Source organism: Alligator mississippiensis, chromosome 2 (assembly GCF_030867095.1).
Source record: "Alligator mississippiensis isolate rAllMis1 chromosome 2, rAllMis1, whole genome shotgun sequence".
Classification (NCBI taxonomy): domain Eukaryota; kingdom Metazoa; phylum Chordata; order Crocodylia; family Alligatoridae; genus Alligator; species Alligator mississippiensis.
This window is the reverse complement of record NC_081825.1, coordinates 60,872,288-60,893,965: the sequence shown is the minus strand read 5'-3', so window position 1 is coordinate 60,893,965 and position 21,678 is coordinate 60,872,288. Positions and strand designations below refer to the sequence as shown.

General features: G+C 41.3%; 1 protein-coding gene across 6 annotated transcripts in view; it reads right to left on the bottom strand.

Moving 5' to 3' along the window:
• EXOC1 (exocyst complex component 1) overlaps positions 1-21,678 on the bottom strand; it is a 55,987-nt gene that overhangs the window by 19,787 nt on the left and 14,522 nt on the right. For all 6 annotated transcript variants that reach the window (XM_014594895.3, XM_014594896.3, XM_019481250.2 and 3 more), the window contains 7 exons: positions 21,398-21,557; positions 18,064-18,251; positions 15,803-16,030; positions 15,449-15,581; positions 15,183-15,292; positions 8,475-8,624; positions 6,417-6,522 (listed from right to left, as the gene is read on the bottom strand). In XM_014594895.3, the coding sequence (XP_014450381.1) occupies positions 6,417-6,522; positions 8,475-8,624; positions 15,183-15,292; positions 15,449-15,581; positions 15,803-16,030; positions 18,064-18,251; positions 21,398-21,557 (1,075 nt within the window). The remainder of the gene's footprint in view (positions 1-6,416; positions 6,523-8,474; positions 8,625-15,182; positions 15,293-15,448; positions 15,582-15,802; positions 16,031-18,063; positions 18,252-21,397; positions 21,558-21,678) is intronic.

The following is a 21,678-nucleotide window of genomic DNA, read 5'->3' as shown; positions in this document are numbered from 1 at the left end:
CAACAGTTTGGCCTGCGACATTTTATTACACAAAAGAATATGGCTATACTACTCTTAAAAAACTGATTACTTTTAGAACTAGGCATATTGAAAAGGGGAAAAAAAGACATCCTTCTGGGCTTACAAGCCTTTTAAACAAATTATAGTTTAAGTGCACACAAATATAAAGTCTCCTGTATCTTTTTAATTCACATATATATTGCTACTTTCCAATAAGATCTGATACCCATTATAAAACTGTACTTGTGAACGGTGAATAAGTCAAGAATGTAACTGCTAACAGCCACAACACTTTCTCAAACTAAATTATAAAGAAGTACAAACAGAAGGAATAGAAGATAGTCATTTACTCCTAACAAAATCTAACAGGGCCAGTTAATACTGCAAAAATTAGTCCTAATGTACAAGTTGCTAAGTAAATAAGAACATAAGAATTGCCATTTACTGGTGTGCGCGCCGGGTCTGACCCCGGGTCGCTTACGTTGCTCTGCACGCGGGCTGTGGCCAGCAGCCCGGGCAGGCCGGATCGGAGAGGGCGGGCGCCGAGCTAGAATTAGGCACAGACACGTAATGGTTGATTTTAAGATTATTTTACTTACACCGAGATGGTCGTGGTGTAGGCTGAGAACTTGCTTGAGTTGCAGTTACAACAAAAAACACGAACACACGTGGAGGTTGCAAGGCTCCACGTAGACAGAACACGAACAATCACGTGGAGGCTGCTAGGCTCCACGCAGACAAATTCTGGATGTCCAGGACAAGAGCGCATTAAACTCATCGTTACGTCTTATAGTAGGCTCCGTTCGAAGACGGGAAGAGGTAGGCGGTGGATCAGGCCGCCAAACCCCTCTGAGCGACACACAGGGTTTCTATTACCCTGCCGCGCACACCCAGAGTCCCCACAAGATGGATGCGGAGTCCTCTTCGGCTTGGGCGGAAACTGCTCAAGCCTCTTATACGGCTAGCAGGCCAATCGCTAGCCGCCACGTGTGAATAATTTAGAACTAGCCAATTGTGGGGCACAAATTTGCATACAACGAGCGGGAAACCTTCGCACCGTGCATTTCTGTGCTGCAAAGGAAATGCACCCTGCAAAGATCGCTGCAAAGTGGCGGGAACACTTCCCTGCACGCGGGTTCTCTGCGCAGCAGAACTCCTCCGTGCAACGAAGCTGTATACCCACGGGGATAATTCTTAGTGCCAAAGCACACACAAAAAAAAAAAAAAAAATCAGACCTTTGGGTCATGACAACTGGGTCAGACCACAGGTCTATCTTGCCCAGTATCCTGTGCCACACGGTTGCTGAGTGGATGCTGAAAAGGAGAATGAATTTGGTGTGACCAGGGTTTTTCCTGTTCCACTGACTTGCAGCCTCCAACATGTAAAGTATAGGAAGCTTTAATTCAGAATCTGTATCCCTAACTCCCATGCTCAGTAGCTACTGATGCCCCTTTCCTCCAAGAATCTGTCCAATCCCTTTTTGAAACTAGCTAAACTGTAAGCTTCTACATCTGGTGGCCATGAGTTCCACACTTCAATTACATGCTATGTAAAAAAAGAACTTCCTTTTCTTAGTTTTGAACTTAGTACCTACTAGTTTCATTTTGTATCCCCTATATTTACTCTCTCTTGCAAGACAAGTAATAAATCTCTATTTACTTTCTCTTTGCCATTTAGTATTTTGTAAACCCTTAGGTCCCCCCCAAGCGTTTTTTCCCTAAACAGAACAGACCTAGCCTCTTTAGTCTCTCCTCATATGGAAGCTCCTCCATACCCCTAATCATCCTTGTTGCCCTTCCCTGTACCCTTTCTAGTTTTTCTATATGTTTTTTGAGGTGAAGGGACCAGAACTACACACAGTGTTCAAGGTGTGAATTCCCCATAGAATTGTGAAAGGACATAATGACAATTTGAGCTTTGTATACAATTTCCTTCTTAATCCCTAACATTTTGTTTGCATTTTTGACAGTCGCTGAGCCTTGAACTGATGTTTTTAGCATATTGTCCATGATGACTCCCAGATCAGACTCCCAACAGCTAATGCAGAACCCATCATTGGGCAAGGTATAGTTTGGGTTATTTTTGCCCAGGTGCATCACTTTACACTTATGAACAATGAATTTCATCTGCCATTTAAGTTGTCCATTTGCTCAATCATGGCAGATCCTTCTGTAGTTTCTTAGATTCCACCTTGCCCTTTATCACTTTGAATAATGTCATCTGCCAATCTGAACATCTTGTTATTCACCACCTTTTCCAAATCATTTATGAATATGCATGAATGACTCATGCCCCCAGCAGCTGGGGGGGGGGGGGGGGGCATGGCAGTGGTAAGCAGGGGAGCGCCCACAGATGCTGCTGGCACTGTTGGGGGGCGGGGGGGTGTTAGAGCTAAGGGGCGGTGACCACCCACCCCACAGACAGTGTCAGCAGCGGCCAGCGGGGGTTGCGGACCACCCACAGACGCTGCTGGCAGTGTCAACAGCAGGGTGGCAAGTGGCAACTGCCTACAGGCATCGCTGACACTGTCCCGGCACCTTTTTGTAGGGGGTGCACCACCGTGCTCAGGGGGTGCACATGTGCCCACGTACACCCCCTATGCGTCGCACCTGCGAACGTGTTAAACAGTATGACTGGAAGGCATATTATATTTATTGGTACATTATCAGTTACACTGGCCAAAAATAGCTGATAGCCAATAACTTTATTTTTCCTTTCATCGGTGCTGATCCAATATGGCATTGATATATTGGTGCACCTCTACTTTTACGGAAGTCCAAATATACTATGTCAACTGGATCGCCCCAATCCACCTGTTTACTGAAACCCTCAAAGGACTCCAGGAGCTGGTGAGGCATGATTTCCCTTTGACAAAGCCGTGTTGATTCCTCCCCATCAAGTCATGTCCATCCATGTGCTGAACAATTTTTTTATCATCATCATTTCTACCACATTTTCAGGAACAGATATTAGGCTCTATAGACCCCTGCATCCTGTCTAGAGCCTTTTTTAAATATGGGAGTCACATTGGAACTCTTCAGTCCTCTGGCACCAAGGCTGTTTTTAATGATAGGTTGCATACTACAGTCAAGAGCTTGGCAATTTTCTGTCTAAGCTCCTTCAAGAGCTCAGGGTGAATGCCATCAGGTCCTGGTGATTTGCTACTGTCTAGTTTATCACACTAAACATAGCATATTATATCTAAGGGGTCTGTGAAAAATTACTATGATCAATCAAAACTATGTGAAAATCCATTTTCATAGGTGACGCATAGAGGGGACACATGCCCTCCTGACAGGGCCATTCCTGCCACCGCCAGTGGCATCAAAAGGTGCTCGATGTGCCCCCCTACAGTGGCATACCAACATGGGGGTGGAGGGTCAGTCCCCCAACAGCACTTCCAGTTTCGCCGCTGACTGCCAGAACCACCCCCACCAGTGACTGGCCACTGAGGGACAACCCCCAGATTCAGGAGGCACCAGTCGCCCATCTCCACATTTATAATTCAAAGGGGTCTACACCTGCATTCAAAATTTCTAAAGGAATCCGCACCACCATTTGAAATTTTTTTAGGGGTCCACAGATGAAAAAAGGTTGAAAACCACCGACTTAGAGAACTTTTTATTGTTTCCTTTTCTGTCTCTAGCAAGTTTCTCCTCAAATTTTCTTAGCTTGTCTTATTACAGCTTTACATATTACTTGCTGGTACAACTGAACCAAAATACTGGTCCATATTTTAATTGGCACTGATAAAAGGAATGCAGCCTGGCAGCTTGGACAGCAGTGTCTGGCTGATAAGTTTGTGTGGGAGAGGAGTGGAGGGAGATGAAGGGTGGGGGTGGGGCAGACTGAGGTCTCCACAGTGAGAGAAGAAGTGGGACTGGGGCTGCCCAGCTGCGGCAGGGCAGAGCACGGGGCAGAGTCACAGGCAGCTCATCTGGGGGGCATGGTTAGGTGCAAGGGGAGGCTCCTACCACTGCACACACCCCCAGGGAGGCATGGGGGGCACATGTCCCTCGGATCTGTGCATGGGGCAAGGGTGGGCTGCGGGCTCAGGGCCAGGGGCTGAGCCGGCCTCTTCCCAGCAGGCGGACTGGGCCAGGGAATACGTGGGGGGGAGGCTACAGTGAATTCTGGAGTGGCTGTAGCCTACCCTATAGCCCCCCACCCAGTGCTGCTGTCTGCCCAGCCTCGAGGGCAGCCCCAGCCCCGCCCCCCCGCCAGGAAGAGGCCAGAGCAGCCCACAGCCCCAAGCATGAAACCCACCCTCACCCCACGCACAAATCTGATGGGGAGGCATACCCCCCCCATGCCTCCCCTGGGATGCATGCAGCAGTGGGAGCCACCCCCGCCCACCCTCAGCTCCATCCTGTACCACACCCCGGTTGGGCAGTACCTGCCTCTGCCCCATTGTCTCCCTCACTGTGGAGGCCTTGATCTGTCCCCCCACCATGCTCCTTTCCCCCATAGATTTACCAGCTACACACACATCTCCAAGCTGCCAGGCTGCATATCAGCAATCGGATTTGTATCAGGTAAATAGTCGGCCATCAGTATTGGCCAAAAATTTTTTTTATTGGTACACCCCTGCTTGCTAGAGTTCATGTTCCTTTTTATTTTCCTCATTAGGATTTGATTTCCACTTTTTGAAAGCAGCCTTTTTTCTGCCAATTACTTCAACAACTCTTCCATTAAATAATGCTGGCTTTCTTTTAATCCGCTTTCCTTTTTCTTTTTTTTTTTTGGATTTGCAGTATGCATTTGTTCTGTGCCTCCAATATGGTGTTCTTAAACAGTTCCCATGCTGTTTGCACATTCTTCACCTCCTTAGGCACCCCTTTTGACTTCTGTCTAACTAGCCTCCTCATTTTGGTATAGCCTCCCTTTTTAACGTTAAAAGCTCCTGTGATAGATTTTCTTCTGGTCTTTCCTCCTACATGGATGTCAAACCCAATTGCATTGGGGTCACTATTGCAGAGAGACTCAGTAACACTTACCCTTTGCACCAAACCCTATGCACTACTTAAGACTAGGTCTAGAATGGCCTTTCCTCTTGTACATTCCAGGACTAACTACTACAGGAAGCAGTCTTTGGAACTTCAAGAAATTTGGTCTCTGTATCCCAGCCTGCTGTTAGAGTGACCCAGTCTATTTGTGGATAATTTAACTCACCTATTATTATTGTGTTTACTGCTGTCCCAGCCTCTCTCATCTCCCTTAGCATTTCTAGCTCACTGATGCCGCCCTAGTCTGGGGATCAACAGTATATCCTGTCATACTTTTTTATACTGAAACCTAGAATTTCTTTCCACAGAGATTCTACAGTACCTCTCTTACCAGTTGAGGAATCTCCCTTATTTGACTTAATGAAGTCTTTGCTATAGAGTGCTACTCCCCCTGCCAGTATGACTTATTTTCTCATTGCTGTACAATTTGTATCCTGGTATACAGCATCCTATTAGCTTTCTAAATTAAATTTAGATTTCCTAAGTAAAACAACAAGTGGAATCCACCATTTGAAAGAGTGCATGAAAGGCTTCAATTTGCTGCATTACAACAGACAGTCTAGTCACCAGCATTCTTTCATTTTAAATTAATGGTAGATTATATGCTATAAGTCATTTAAAATGTACAGCTTTATTTTAAAATGCAGTATAGCAGATAAATAACTCAAGGCAAATTTCACGTTTTTTCATCAATGCTATTGCTTGCTAAGTGCAAAGTCTATTTTGGATATAACTTCCCTTCATGCATACCTGAATTTTTTCCTCCCCCAAAAGGGAATACATACACTCTCAAAGGAAAAATTTAAAAGGACAAACTAAGCATAATTTCACATTTTCAATATACATGCATGGATCCCTCAGAAAACAAAACCATGTATACAACCCTATAGTTAGAACTTGTGTTTACATAAGGTTCCACACAAGTCCCTATTAAACAGAAGTTTCTTGATATTAAGAGAAACAAACACAGCCCAAATAACTTTCTGATGATGAAATGATTTTCCTCAATATACTCCAGTGTTAAGACAACATTTGTCAGGGTTTAAGACAACCCTGTTGTCAGGTCTCAAGCTATGATGAGCACTCACAGTGAAATATTCAAAATTCATGCCACATCTGTGAAATCATCCATATATAAATCCTCATTAGTACTACTGGAAGTGTTGCAAACAGAAGACATGCAGGTCACGCCTTTGGGAAGGCAGCAGTTTTTGCGCACACAGAGTTTCTGATGATCATATTTGTCTTTCAACATTCATTTAGTCTAACAAATGCAACTTCGCATTGGGGCACAAAACTGTTTTACAGAGTTGGCTGTGGAATTTGTGTACCATAAATACTTATTATCATGAAAAAACAACAAAAAAAGAAACAACCAAAAGAAAGGCATGTGCCTTCTGGAACCTTACCAAACTTTTTTCCTTCTTTGGTTGTGCCAGTCATCTTGATTTTGGCAACCTCAAAGAAATCTTTTATTTCCCTTTCATATAGCCGTGATAAATAATCCATGTAATTCTTAAAAGAAAAGAAAACACAAGTATATATGGTATTCTAAACAAATGTAGCCATCTAGAATCTGCAAATGAAATGAAGGGAACTATGATCATGATGTCAAGCATATGAAAAAGCAGACTCTCTAAAGATCTTAGTTAAATAAAACCTAAGGCTATGCTGCCAGGAAAACCCACAATGCCATGCTCCCAAGTGGATTTGTTGTTATCTCACCTCCCATTGGAATACACAAACAGAACACACAAAGCTACAAGAGACCATTATGCATTTTTTCAGAAACCATTTTAGGCATTTGCTTTAGAGCTTTAATACTTCTGGCTTCAGTTATGAATATGGCTTCTTTAAAAAGAATGGTATATTACTGAGGTGAGACTTCCTATTGTGGAACAATTCTTTTCCTCTGCTATACCGGTAAAATTTGTATACAATTTATGGTTAATTTTTCACTGCATGGTACTTACCCACTTTAAAACAGCATTTAAACCAGAGGTCAATGTTTTTGGCCAGAGTACCAAAAATGTCCCAACCTTGACCCACGCCTCGACTTGGCGTGTTGGGGCAGATGGCAGGGAAGTTGCAAGGGGCCCAGTCCTCGTTGCTGGTGGTAGATGCGCATGCACCTCCCAATGAACAGCAGGGGAGGGACCAGGGTTGCACTGCCCCAGCCCCTTTCCTGCCATGTGCCAAGGCGCACATGCAGCTATTGCCAGCCATGGAGCCCAGGCTGCTCACAGCAAGTGGCAAGCAGGCTGCAGACAGCTGCACTAGGGTCTGGAGCTCTGGCCTACCTCCATAGCTGGCAGCAGCTGCAAGTTCACCTCGGGGCACAGGGTGGGGAAGGAGTTGGGGTTGAACAACCCCAGGCCCTCCCCCTGCCATCTGCCCAGAGGCACAAGTACACCCACTGCCAGCAATGAGCTGGGCAGGGACTTTGCAGACCTCGGCACAGCAGCTTGCTGCCTCCCAGTTGCCTGCCACAGTCAGCTTGGGGTCTGGGCAGGCTCCTACTGCCTGCCATGGAACCCATGCTGCCTGCAGCAGGCACTGGAGAGGCTGCAAACAGCTGCACCGAAGTTTGCAGAGCCCTGGCCTGGCTCACTGCTGGTGATAGCTGCATGTGCACCTCTGGGCAGACAGCGGAGGAGTAGCCAGGGTTGCAATGCCCCAGCCCCTTCCCAGCTGTGTATCCTGAGGCACACATGTAGCCGCCACCAGCCATGGACCCCAGTAGGGACTTTGGACCTCAGTGAAGCTGTTTGCAGCCTCCCGACTGCCTGCCACAGTCGGCCCAAGCTCTGGGCACCTGCTGCCTGCCATGGAGCCCAGGCTGCTTGCTGCAGGGCTTGCAGCCTCCTGGCCACCTGCTGTGAGCAGCCAGGGCTCTGTGGCTGGCAGCAGCTGCCCAAAGCCTGGGTCGACTGTGGCGTGCTGAGCAAAACGGCCTTGCATGCCAGGCATGCCAGGGGCTGCCAACCCCTGCTTTAAACTTTTTTGAATTAAAAGAAAATAATAATAAATAGTTCTGCAGAACTAGAAAAATCTGGCTATGCAGGGCTTGGGAATTTGGTAGTGGGGGAGGGGTGGCGGTATTCAATTACCACTGCTCCCTGCTGCCAGATTTCACAAACTGTGAGGAGGCCTTCAAGCCACATGCCAGGGTTCTGCAGGCCAGATTTGGCCCATGGGCTGTGGGTTAAGCACCCAGACATTACACAATTAAAAACCCCCCAAAAAACAAAAAACAAGGATTACCGATGTTCAGGAGAGTTTACAATGTCTACCAAATATAGAAAAATGAAGATACTATTATGTAGGCAGCAGAGTAGAAGATTAAATCAATGGTAACTGAGCCATATTATTTAAAAACAAAAAAACAAACTTGTGATTCAAATTTTAAAAAAAATAATGTGGCAGCTCTGATGTATAAGAATAATGCAAGGTTGTGTCTCACGTACTTTTGTTAGCCCATCATATTTTCCATAATCTGTATTCTTGAGCCACTCCATCAGTTTGGCATATCGAAGTAAGTCTCTGTGGAAGGGATGGTGATTGGGTAACATCAACTCGACAGAGTGCTGGGCAAGCGTGGAACTTTGATCATGACCCTTAACAGAAAGCAAAAAAAAAAAGTTAAACATAAGTCTGGGGGTAATTTCTGTACTTCCCACTAGAGAAACTGTACTGAAGAAAAAGAAAGAAAACCCAAAAAGAAACAGACTACAATATGAATGAAAATAGTTTTTTTCACATTTCATTGGTCTGAGCTACAGACATCTGATCTTAGTTAAAGGACTGGGTGCTACATGACACAAATAATAAGAAACACTTTAAAACATTCTGGATGAGGCAGGCAGCAACACCTAGCAGTAAGGTTGGTCAGACTCCTCCATTTAAGACCATCTTTTATGTTGATTCCAACTTTGCCAAACACAAACCATTTAGGTTTACAATTTTCTAAGCTAAGCATCTACTCTCAGGCTGAAGGTTCATTTTGCTTTTTGGAAAGTGTCAAACAAACAGTTTAGCCATTTCAGAGAACAAAAATTAAAGAATACTAGAATTATTCTGCCCAGGGTGTAAAACATGCTATTATGTTTTAAGTTTTAGCTAACCCAAGTTATGGGGCAAAGACCTAAAAACTAGCAAAACTGTTCCATATTGAAAGGATGGAACTTTTTCTGCTGTTCCTGTGAAAAAGCTGCCCTCAGCTCCATAACTTCCTGTGTCCCCTTTGTGCTGTCAGGGAAGCATAGACCTACCCTACTTGGGCAGTATGATTCCCGTGACCCAGCAGAAGTTACCCAATGCTGTAAAGTCAGCATCCGTAACTGTTGCCCACTTTCCCTAGAAAAAGGAAGCATGCCTACACAGGTCTGAAGATGGAAAGACAGGTGACCAGTTGGTAGAACATAGCCTGTGTAATGTATGTCAGCCATTGAACTGCTTTAATTTTTGTGATCTGCCAGCTTAGATCACTGAAGCAGGAAAGCAGTTTAGACTCACCTTTCCTATTGTACCAAGCAGAAGTCAGACAGACATGGGAAAATTGGGACCAAGTAGATATAGAAAGTTCATTTTGGAAAAAAAAAATATAGAACTCAACTTTTTAACTCATGTTCATGGATACGCTTCATTTAAATAAATGGACAACTTGACACTCAGTCAAACATGAACCAAAAAAAAAATAACCTAAACTAGATTGTCTCCAAGCTTTCCTGGATTTGCACTAAGTAGGAAACAATTCTTTATTAGATATTACAGCTCCCACTCCTAAGTTCAGAATGATACAAGCTGTACAACTACATGTACAAAATGTTGAGACATGAAATGAGGTGAGAGAAATGAACACTAAAAATAGGATTCCTTGACTGAAATGTCTTTTTCTTGCTTGTCCTAGCAACAAATTAAAAGTAAAAGTTATTTTTCTCTCCAAAATTAATTAAAACCTTTAAGTTACTTGACTCCAGCAAAAAACACAAAGGAGTAATTCTGAGAGCTGTTGAACCTGTAATGCCTTTGTAGTTGTGATCTTGCTAAGAAACAACACTCTGATAAATACACAAAATGTGTGCACTTTGTGGTAACATTAGGAATCGTGCAACTTTACTGCTTTAACTTTATATACAAAATAACAAATATAGATCAGCTGGGGGTTAAAAAGTGGGGGGGAGGGATAATTTATAACTTTAGAACAGCACCTTTTATAGTACTGTGTTACAACAGGATGTATACTATACTAATAGCGAATTTTCAACTGCTTTTTGACGGCCATTTCTACGGTTAAGTTTTTCCCTGAAACTGGATATTGAAAACCTCTTTCATGTCATGCATTCCAGGGGCTGGCAACCTTTATAAAGGCACAGGTAAGAACAACCTAGCTCCAGTAACATGGCAGCAGTTGGGGAGGGGAAGGGGACAGAAGTTGCCTGTGCCATGCCAGGTACAGACATCTGGGAGCTTCACCTGCACCACCACCTGCTTCTCCAGGTCCCCCACTCCTCAGCTGTGGAGCAAATATTGCTTTCAGGTGGTGGGGAACTGAGAAGAGGCCAGGCAACCGGAAGCTGCATCTGCGCTCCCAACCTACCTTCTGTGCCTCCTAGCTATAGTGTGGGCACAGCTAGAAGCTGCTCAGCCCTGGCTCAGTTCTCCACTAGCTGGATGGTGGACCCATGCTGCCACTGAGTGGGAAGTAGGGAGAAGCAGCAACAATGCTACCACAGCTTCCAGCTGCCCAGCTCAAGCACAAGCTCAGGCAGAAGCAAAACCTTCCAGCTCTGAGGGCTAGATTCAGTGGCTCCATGGGCCAGATCCAGACTGCAAGCTGTACATTGCCAGCTCCTGATCTATTCTATCCACCAGCTGTGCAGCATTATTTCCTATTGTGTTTCTAAGATGTCCTATTTAGTCTATCTTCACATGATCCAAAGTTGATGGGGCTTCTATCACCTTTTTTTGACAGAAGCCTAATCTGCATTCTAGCTGATGCTGCTAGAAACATTCTGCCACTCAGGCAATATCCTTATTCCATCTGATAACTCTTATCATGCCCCTCTTCTGCCACTATAAAAATGTATTTCTGTTTGGTATCAATAGTTTTAATATAGTTATAGTTGACAGTGTTTCTCCCTGTAGCCACTGTTTATTAAGGTTTTGTTCTTTTACCTTCCCTTATGCTTCCTCCAAATTAGTCTCTCCCTGTTAAACATATTTTTTGCTGTATTCTGAATAATTCATTCAATTTGCCTAAATATTTTTAGTACAAAGGGGCCCAGACTAAATGCGATACTCTAGATGTGGTTTCTCCATCTCTGCCATATAGAGAGAAATATCTCTTCCATGCATCACAACATGCTGCCTCTTGATATGTAGCACAAAATTACAATTGGCTGTTAGTTACCACAATACATTGCAAGCTTTCACATACTTTGCTATCCACTGTCCCTTAGGACCATTTCAAATTAAGGAATTACAAATGATTTTTCTTCATCATAAAACCTGGTCTAGGAAGATTAAAGTAACAGGCATTTTATTTTCCAAATCTGACTCTTATATAAAAGTAATGATAAGAGCCCAGACAATTAAATGCTTAAGTATATCAACTGTTAAGTTAGCAATGGTTACTGCTATAGCCTTTGCAATTACAACGAGCTCTGGAGCTGCATTTCTGTTTTAAGTTTGACCAATTTATGTAATTTTTTTTAAACGATATAAAAACAGTAGTTTCTTAAAAATGTATTTTAAAATACAGGGGACTGGATTTTAGTCTTATTTAAGTAGGACAATTAAACTTTATTGTCCCATTGTCCTATCTAATAAACTGATCCATAAAGGAGACTGCCTGTATTTGGACTGGATCTTTCATGTTTCCCAACTGCCTCTTCTACTTTAGGATTGTTTCAAATCTTTCCTCTTCTCCCCCCACCCTCCTTTAAGGAAACAAGAAAAGTGCTTCCAAAGCAAACCTGAAGAAATAATTAAAGTCCTTTTAACAGAAATGCAACTCCAAAAATGTTAAAAACACAAAATAACATGTGCCAATTAACAATTTTTTCATGTACACTGAAATAAGCAGCTTCTCCACTCCATTCATCCAACTGCCTCAGATGATACTATGCCATTTTTTGTAAACTACCATCTTCTCCACAAACATTTGTACCTGAGGCACTTTAAACATGGGCTTTAAAAACAAAGCATTAAGAAGAATTGTTGTTACTTAATTTGAAATTAGAAGTTAAACAAAGGCATGTTCCCTTGGAGACCACCAGTAGTTCGTACTCAAAAGCATGATTTCATTACTAGTTTATCAAACTGAATGTGCCCTATGAGGATGCAAACTCAAAAGGAGTGTCACTGAAAGTTTAAGCAAAATATGGAACTTGGTGGGTATTAGTACCTATTCTGAGCATGAAGGCCAGAATTCTTTGCAAAAGGTGCACACTCACACACCCCTATCAACCAAATAAGTTTGTCATTTGTATGTAGTTCTCCTCCAGTATAAAAATACCTCCTTCAACGGCAATGAGGCTTAGCTAAATGGTGTGGGTTGAGGTCATCTGATGTTAAAACAGAATAACTGAATTTCTCCCCATCTTAAACTTTTGTAAGAAGCGCAGGGAGGAACAAACAAGTCTGTACTTAATAGCACATCCATCCTGTTACTGCATTGTCTTACACGTCTAATATTCAAACTTCATTTGTGACCACAACTACACTTCTGCACACTCTCTAATAGAAAAAAAAAAGACCAATGACAGAAGTGGCATATCACAGATTTGCTTTAAAAGGGGAAGTTAAAAGATAAAGCAGCTAACAATGAAAATTTTCAGGAGTGCTAGTAAGTTATTCTTCTACAAAACAGAGAAACATCTCATTAGAGGGCACCTTCACCCTGCCATAATGAACAATGTTTATATAGACAAATGTAAAGTTATGTCTGGACAGGATTATACAGTATTATTCTTTTATATGGAAAACATTTTTCCTCGTGATAAGGAGAGCTATAAATTAGTTTTTAGATTGTCTATATTAGTTGCAGCAAATATTACACTTACTACAAAATAAGTTGTCCAAATGAATGTTGAAGCAGAACCTGCATGGTGTGAGGTACAAGGGAGAGCAATGGCAACTAAAAGAGAACTGTTTATTTCTCAGTCACTAAATTTGAGATAATTAATAAGCTGGAAAAAGATGGCAGACACCCTATACTTTATTAAATGGGCATTTTACATGTTTTATAACTAAAATATTTGATTTTATGACCAGGTTTTGGTCCCAATTAGCTTAGATAATTTTATCTATTGTAGTTCTCCTTCATAAAAACAACAACAACAAAAACCTTATCACTATGTTTTCTTAATTATACTTCAGAGGGCAGGTGAATGCTGTATCTCCGTATTAGGGGCCATGAAGTTTGAGTGCCAATACAACCAAAAAAGGTTGAGTGCGGTTCTCTATAATCAGTAGGGCAAGTTTCCTATTTGTAAAGGCAAAGTCGCAACTATTGGTTAGGTTTAGCAAGCTTAAAAAAACTGAAGAAAAGTTAGAGAAGCTTGAATCAAACCCAGTGTACTCACAGGAACTGAAAGACAGTAGGACCTGTTATAAAGCTGAAGTAGGATCTGAGTAAACTAATTGGAGATAAAAATACAGGAATAAAGAGAGCATTCAAAAAAGAAAGAAAGAAAATGAGAAGCTACCAAACATACACCTCCCACAGGAAACAAGTCTAAGAACACGAATTCTAAACAATTCACAAAACAGCAAAACCAAAATGAGACAATTTTACTTGCTACAAGAACCATAAAAGAAGCATCTACAGAACTTAAGATATTAAGAACTTTAAATTCCCTAAGTCCTAAAAATACTTAAAACCAAAATCTAGTGTAGATCTTTAATTCACACGCAGATTTTAAGTTTTAGAAGTAACATCAGTTTTAATCAAAGCAGATGTAGAACTGGAGTACTCTGCTCCAAGAAGTACCAGGACCAAAACCCTATCTGGTCATGTAAAATCTGGTTTCCACTATCACTGAAATCTACCATATTTCCAAATCCATAGCTTCATCATAGCTCCAAGCAGCTGCAGAGATTGGAACTCAGCCATGTTTCATAACTGGACTGCATGAAGCATTGGAACAATAAGAGTAATTGTAGATTTAAAGAAAATCTAATAGTTTCCCTGATGCAATTTGAGTGTGTGCACGCATGTAAAAGTGAACCTTTGCACAGTGGGAACAGGTGCCCTTTAAAAAGAATGATCAGTAAGAGACAGCTTGAGTGTTTAATCTCTGTGTCAAAGCTGAAGGATAAGACAGTGACTGTACTTAATACTGCCTTACAAAAATGAAGCCTAAAATGCATGTTAGCATAGACACCTTTGTGCAGAAATATTACCATATTCACCTGAATCCAAAATGACTCTGAATTTAAGATGACCCCCCCATAACTAGATTCTATGCATAAAAAATGTATACATTTGTTATAATTTTACATGTACAGAATTTAATTATTAGAGGGTCATATTAAATTCATCTCCTCCATTACTGCAGGTAGGGAAGCACTGTCAGGGGGAGGAGGTGGGGCCACCAACTGCTGCTCCCCTTTCCCCCCACCAGCTTACTCTATGGCTCCAGCTCCAGCCTGAGGCACAGAGAACATGCATGGGCTCAGGCTGGGGCTGCATGGCCTGGCTAAAGCTGGAATAACCATGTGCTCTAAGCCCAAGGCTGAAGCCAGAGCCAGAACTGGAAGGTAAGCAACAGCAGGGACAGAAGCTGTAGGGAGCAGGCAGCAGTTATGGCTCTGACTCCAACCCCCGATCAGGGCCAGAGCCAGAGCTGCAGCAATGCCTGCCCCCCACCCCACGCTTTCCCCCAGCCCCACACCTTGTACTCAAATCTAAGACAAGGGACTCCCACCCTGTCCATGCTAAATGAGGGGAAAATCTGTCGTCTTGTACTCAAGTAAATAGATATTTTTGTACCTTCTATAGTAGTTGACACTTAACCTTTGGATTACTGCAAGTAAGTGTGCCAGTCAGTCAAACAATTCAATCTGAAAATGTACTTCAATTCCATCCCAAACTTTTCAATTGTTCAAAAGTTTTGAAAACAAATATCAGTCAGCTGCAAATAACAGTATTAAAAAAGTTAAGTATATACCTGCTGAACGAACACACTATTCAGATGATTGGTAAGTCTCCGGGCAAACTGCTCACGCAGGTCACTAAACCGCTGTTGTTGCTGTTGGACTGCGTGAAGCATATCATGTCCTTAAAAAAGCAAAATCAGAATGCAAAAATACTTAAGGAGGTTACATTTCTGAGGGTTTCAGGGCAAGACTCCCCCAGTGCAAAGAGGTGTGATCTAAAAGACCAAATGGAAAGGTGCTAGCATAAGTAGTTTAACACATTTTATAAAGGCATTACCTGGGCGAAGAGCTACATTCATGCATTGCAGAAGGGCATCTGCTGCATTAGTGCAAGCTTCAATGCCTCGAGAGGATGTCAGATCTCCCTCTTGGAGAGCCTTTATATGACCTTTTGCCAAATCCATATGATTCTACAAAGATAACACATAGTAGGGTAGCTTAGAGTTTAGTTCTATGCTATTTCACTGGACAAGCACAGATTATAAAAAAAGAAACCCAAATTTAATTGCATCACTGTAGCTGCTTGGAGAAGAAAAAAAATCCTATCTCGTTTGCTTTTCTTTAAAAACTTTCACACACTACTGGTAAACATTTATTGCCAAACACAGGAGGACAGCATTAACGTACTTACAACTAAGAATTCTATCTCAGACAGTAGCTTCACATTATTTGTGTTGCTGAGATGGATGAGGTGATTGCTTTCTGAAATCTGATCCATTTGCTCTTTTACACTCTGCAGCATTTCTTCGTAGCTGCTCAGCTTCATCTCAATTTGATCCACTTCCTTCAGAGCCTCATCCAGCAGCTTCATCAAGATGTTCACCTGTTTCTCTGAGGCCATGATCGACTGTATGTTTGCCTGCACAACCAACAATTAGTTTACCTACAGTTAGATTCTGAATAAACCACTTGATACCTGAACATAATAGGTTTTATTTAACATGTCATTTAAGTGGAACTCCTCTCACTACTGAATACTAGACTTCCCCTGTCACCCAATTTTAATTATGCAAAAACATTTAATTTTAAATGCTATCCATCACAGAATAGGAGTCATAGATAGCCCATGGCAGTTTCCAGAATAGTCTCATTATGAGAAGTTAATATAAATGAAAGTTTTACTCTAGCTCTCCAGGTCCCATAGTATTCAAATATTAGTCTGCATGCAATGACTATGGGCACAAAATACAGATTGGTCTCTACTACATAGAAACTATTCATGGTGTTAAGGAAACAGATTATTTGGTAATAAAACCATGTTCCTACAAAAAAACAAACTACAGCTTTGAATGCCACATCTCCATGCCTGTGACAAAAGCATAACGAGAGCTGGGAACATTTTTTCAACTGTTCTGCAAGAATGTGGGGAATCTCCAAGTCATCACCACTTGTAGGTATCAAGGACTTGGCAGTTTCTTTTTCTTTAAAGAATTATGTCCTGTTAAAAGTTGTCAGTCAAATTCTGCCATACTGTGGCATGCATGAATTCAGAGACCCTAGTTATAAAAGTCTCCTACAGTGCATGGAATATTCTTGGAAAAGTTAACACCTAACTTATTTTTCCCCATGTTATGCAGTCACCTCATTTTATAATAATATTATGTAGATTATATTTCAAAGGTTTTTTACTGAACAGATTCTTATTGAGTTGAATTTTATTAATTTTTCAAGAAAAGAAAAGCCTCCTATGCGGTCTTCCCTTTTTTCTCCTCAAACTTTCCTGATCTCTGTTTAGCCTATCCTACAATGCCTGGAAGTGGATTTCAAGTTCTAGCATACCTAACTCAAAGAACATGCAATTCTACTCAGCAGATATATAACAAGTTTTGTGCCCTGGGTATAACCTTGCTTTGTGGGGGCATCAAAGAAGAGGGCAGTGAGGGTAGTTAGTCCTGCCTGCCCCAGGAACTCAAAGATCCCAGTTGCTGTTGCACATTGATGCATGTCCTCTGAATGGTGTCCTCAACCCAGGCAGAAGCTCAATACAGGGCTGTTGCTGTCCTTGCAAAGATTCACCAGGGTGTGGCATTCCAGCTCCCCCTCTAAGATAGTACCTGAGGCTGGTGCTTTGCTTGCTACCCTTAGTTACAATACTGCTGCTCCAGAACAGGAATACAGATGATCAGCTGTCTCTACATGCAGCAAAATACACTTTAGCCCCTATTTTAGAGCATGCTGAATGCATGCAGACAAACATAAAATATGCCATTTTTAAAACAGCAATTAATATGACAAGTGTATTACACTGAACTAATGATGTCCTCAAAGTTAACCAAGGACCTCCTCAAGGCCAACTTGAAAAAAATGCAACATCAATTCATAGGAGGCAAATCACCCAGGACTGGCTCAAATGGAGCAAGAGTTTGCTGCAAGGATCTCAGTACTTTGAAACCTCATGACAACAACAGGAAATGGAAAAGTGGGAGCAGCAAAAGAAGCATGTCAAGGGCCAAATCAGGAATCCAGAACCATCCACCCCACAATGAAACACGTACCAAAGTTGCAATAGAACCTGTCAATCCTGGATTGGCCTTATCAACCATCTTCAGACCCACACATAAGACAGTCCTGGAAGACAATCAGCCTCGACTACGAGGGGTTGCTGATGACTTTGAAACCTCACGATGACAACCGGAGATGGAAAAACAGGAGTGGTAGAAACCACGTGTCGCAGACTGAACCAAGAACCTACAGCCACCCATGCCACATAAAAACACATGCCTGGAGTTGCAACAGTCTGTCAATTCCAGATAAGACTTGCCAGTCATCTTCAGACACACAGATATGAAAATCATGGAAAAACATCATCCTTGACCGTGAGGGATGGCCAATGACTGAATTTAACCAGACATGCTAACCCATTATCAGTAAATCTTTACAAGAAATCCTTACCCCATCTAGCACCTGCAGCTCTCTGGATAATTTTTCTGCAAAGGCTTCAGCATTGGAGATAGCATATTCACAGCCTTCCATCATTATTTCAATATCCTGCTCCTCTCTTGCATTTAGCTCTTGATACTCATCTACAGCTTCTTCATCTCCTCCTGTTACGCTCTGATTCTCTCCACTTGGAACAGATTCTTACATGAAGAAGGGGAAAGAAGCCCAAAATAAATGCATCTATCTGGCAAACAGGGAACAGTACTACCATTTTACAGTTAGATAAATATATTCAACCTCCTTTAAATGAAGTGAATTAGATGGACTAATAGTCAAAGCCATATTAAATAAGAGGACAGCAAACATGTGTTACAAAAGCATGCACGCACACAGACATCCAAAAACTCCATATTCTTCAAAGTCACTCATAGCATTTTAGTGATGAGATTCCCAAAATTCACTGATGGGTGAAATTTTCCAAACTTTTTTAATGCAGTCAAAGTATACATAGCCATCCCCATATCAATAATTTGTGTTGGTTTAAGACTCAGTTAGTGCTTTACAAGGGACATGACTGTTCTTTTACACTGACACTGAGAATGTTCACTGGGCTTTATTTCTGTCATATTCTAGAATTCTTCTAAAACGTGCTTGCAGATGTTGCATTAGATCTGCCAAAAGAAAATACTTTTACTTCTTCAATGATAGGGGAACAAATAGAATTCTACTGAATTTCATGCTTCATCCACTGGAAAGAAAAAGCAAGCACTCATCCATAATGCTTAGGGATTTCGCAGAGAGATGAAGAAAACTATCACAGACCTTTCCAATCCATTTCTGCCAGATTCCAGGAATTAGTCAAGAAAACCTCAGTCACCATTTCTGAAGTGTGCTAACAAAGCTAGCAGACAGTCAGGAGACTTGATATACACAGGGCAAGAGAAAACTACAGATAATACCAACATCTCTATTAATTTGGCATTAGTGGGTGACATCTAAGTTCAGAATTACTGGGACTTAACATAAACACTTTCTTCTATTACCTACACAGGAAAGCTAGGTGTTGGGCTATAACTGACAACAGAGTTGATATCCAGAAGCTTCTTTTTAACTACACCTGCCTTCCTAATCCTAAATAAGGGGTCCCAACCCTACCTCCAGTAACTTTTACCAACAGTTACATACACAGAGTCAGCTCACATCTAGGTATAAATAATTCCCTGACATATTTAATACCTCATCAAGCAAAATTAAATTAAATTAGTCCTCACCAACTGATTGTATGGAAAGGAAAAGAGATCTCCCCAGAATTTTTTGTCATGATTTTTAAGCAATTCATGTTCTTGGTGACCGACTCAAATTTCTGAATCTCTAAGATTGGTAATATAGGTTTCTGGTAATTTAAAATACTAACATTTGCCATTTTATAGCAACAGTTTTGGAAATTTTTAGACATGCCAATAGCAAAACAGCTATACCCAAACTGAAATGCAATATGCACATTATTCTGCATTACTCCTGAATTTAAAAATACATTAGGTATTTTTTTAACTTGTCCATAAAGTCCCCTAAGTAGCCTGATCTTCCAGGTTAAGAATCAAATAACTCCTACTAAAGTTGGCAGGAGCTACTGGGTTCTTTGTGCCCTTTAAAAAAATGAAGTGATTTAGTATTTAGGAACCTAAATTTTACCACTTCCTGTAAATATCTTTCCCTGTGCTTCAAATTATGCTAAGAGCAATTAACAGAAAAGTAATTTGCTATGTAAACAAACATTGGACTCAGTCATTAGGACTCAAGCTGGTGCTCAACAAAATTTCTCATGGGAACAAGCAGTAATGAAGGAAGTGAGAATTATACTTCAAGAAGCTATTAAAAAGTCCAAACAAATAATAAATGGTAACTGCCAAAGGCCTTCACTGTCCTTTTTTGTCACAATAATGAAGAAATTATTGCATTAGAGTAAGAGACAGTAAACATCTATATTCCTTATTTTCAAAGGAAGCAGTCATCCAAAGGTTGACCGAAATGGTGTACAAGATGTTAATACAGCCCTATATCGATGTCTCGAAGTTATTTCTTTTCACAATTAGAAAGCATATTCAAACTATTTCAGAAGTACAAAAGCAACTTAAAATTACAAAAAAGTAATGGATTCACAGAAGAGTAAAGGAAAAGGTGTTACGCACCTTCTGCAACTTTAGGCAGTTCTGGAGAATAAAAAGGTATGAAAAAGCAGAGGAAAGGAAGCAAAGAATATTAGCTAGGCAGAGTATGAACATTGGTGTTTTTAATGGCAATAAATTTGAATGTTATAACATCACAATAGTTTGAAAAGTTAGAATTCAACATGAAAAAAGCAGATTCCCATGGGACTTCCTCCCTCCAACTCCATCAACAATATTTGAGTCTAGTGACTCAAGCTTATTTACAAAAACTTCAATTGTTTAATAACAGTTTAGGAAATTTTCCATTTCTGATGTTAATACACATGATTTCCATTTTAAGCTGCATTCAGAATTATAACAAGGCAAGTCATTTTGCCTTTTACAGTTAGCCATGTTATTTTAAAACAGAACAGCTTCAGCTCTGTTAGTCTGATATATCAAAGGCTGCTAAACAAATAATTAGTAGGTAAGTATGCAATTAAATATGACACAAGCTCTCCAACATTCATGTATGGAAATTAGATTGCTCTGAGCTGGAAGAATCCTAAGCAAAAGCAAAGAGAAAAGCTTGCACAAGCTTATATAAGACACAAAAAATTATAAAGTGCACAAAGGCAAATGAAAGGCCAGAATGAGAATACAGTTGTCCTCCGTTTACACTTACTAAATAAAGCCTGCTGGTGCTGGGGAAACATTCTTTCAATATTCACTAGGCATACAGTATATAGACTGTTTAAGCCAGAGGTAGGCAATATTTTTTGGCCAGAGTGCTGAAAAAGCCACAATGTCTACCTTTGAAGGTGCCGGTGTACTTACATGCCAGAGCCCGGAGCAGCTGTTTGCAGCCAGCCCATGGAGCCTAGTCTACTTGCAGCAGGGCTTGCAGCTTCCCAGCCATCTGCTGGGAGCAGCCTAGGCTCAAGCTGGGGGTTGCTGACCCCTGGTTTAAGCCATAAAATCAACTTATTCCATCTTAGCAGTGGATCTCCTCTTCTAATCCATACTTGAATATATGGAACGATCTTTACCAATTTGGGCAGAAGGAGCTCCTATTATTTGCTACCTCAAAAACTGATTTTGCATTACTTCCTGCGTGCATGCGTGTCTGGTGAATATTTTACCGTAAGTGTAAAAAGAGAAAAGTGTCATTTTTAAAAATATACATGATTTAAATATACCTTCCAAAAGCTGGGAACTAACATTTACAAAGTCAATTTTCTTTCTAAGATATCTCTGATTCAGTTTCCAGATGCATGAAATGAAAGTATTCTTTTCCACTGTGCTGCTGGCAACCCATTTGTACACCTTGTCAAAATGCAAGTCAAATTCAGGATTTTCCTGCAAGACAAAAGACAAGACATTAGGCTCACCAATCAGAATTAGTTCTTTGACTGAAAAGAGACCATAACTAGTATTTAGAAAAATTCTGTGATGATGGGATGAATGGAAGTTTTACAGC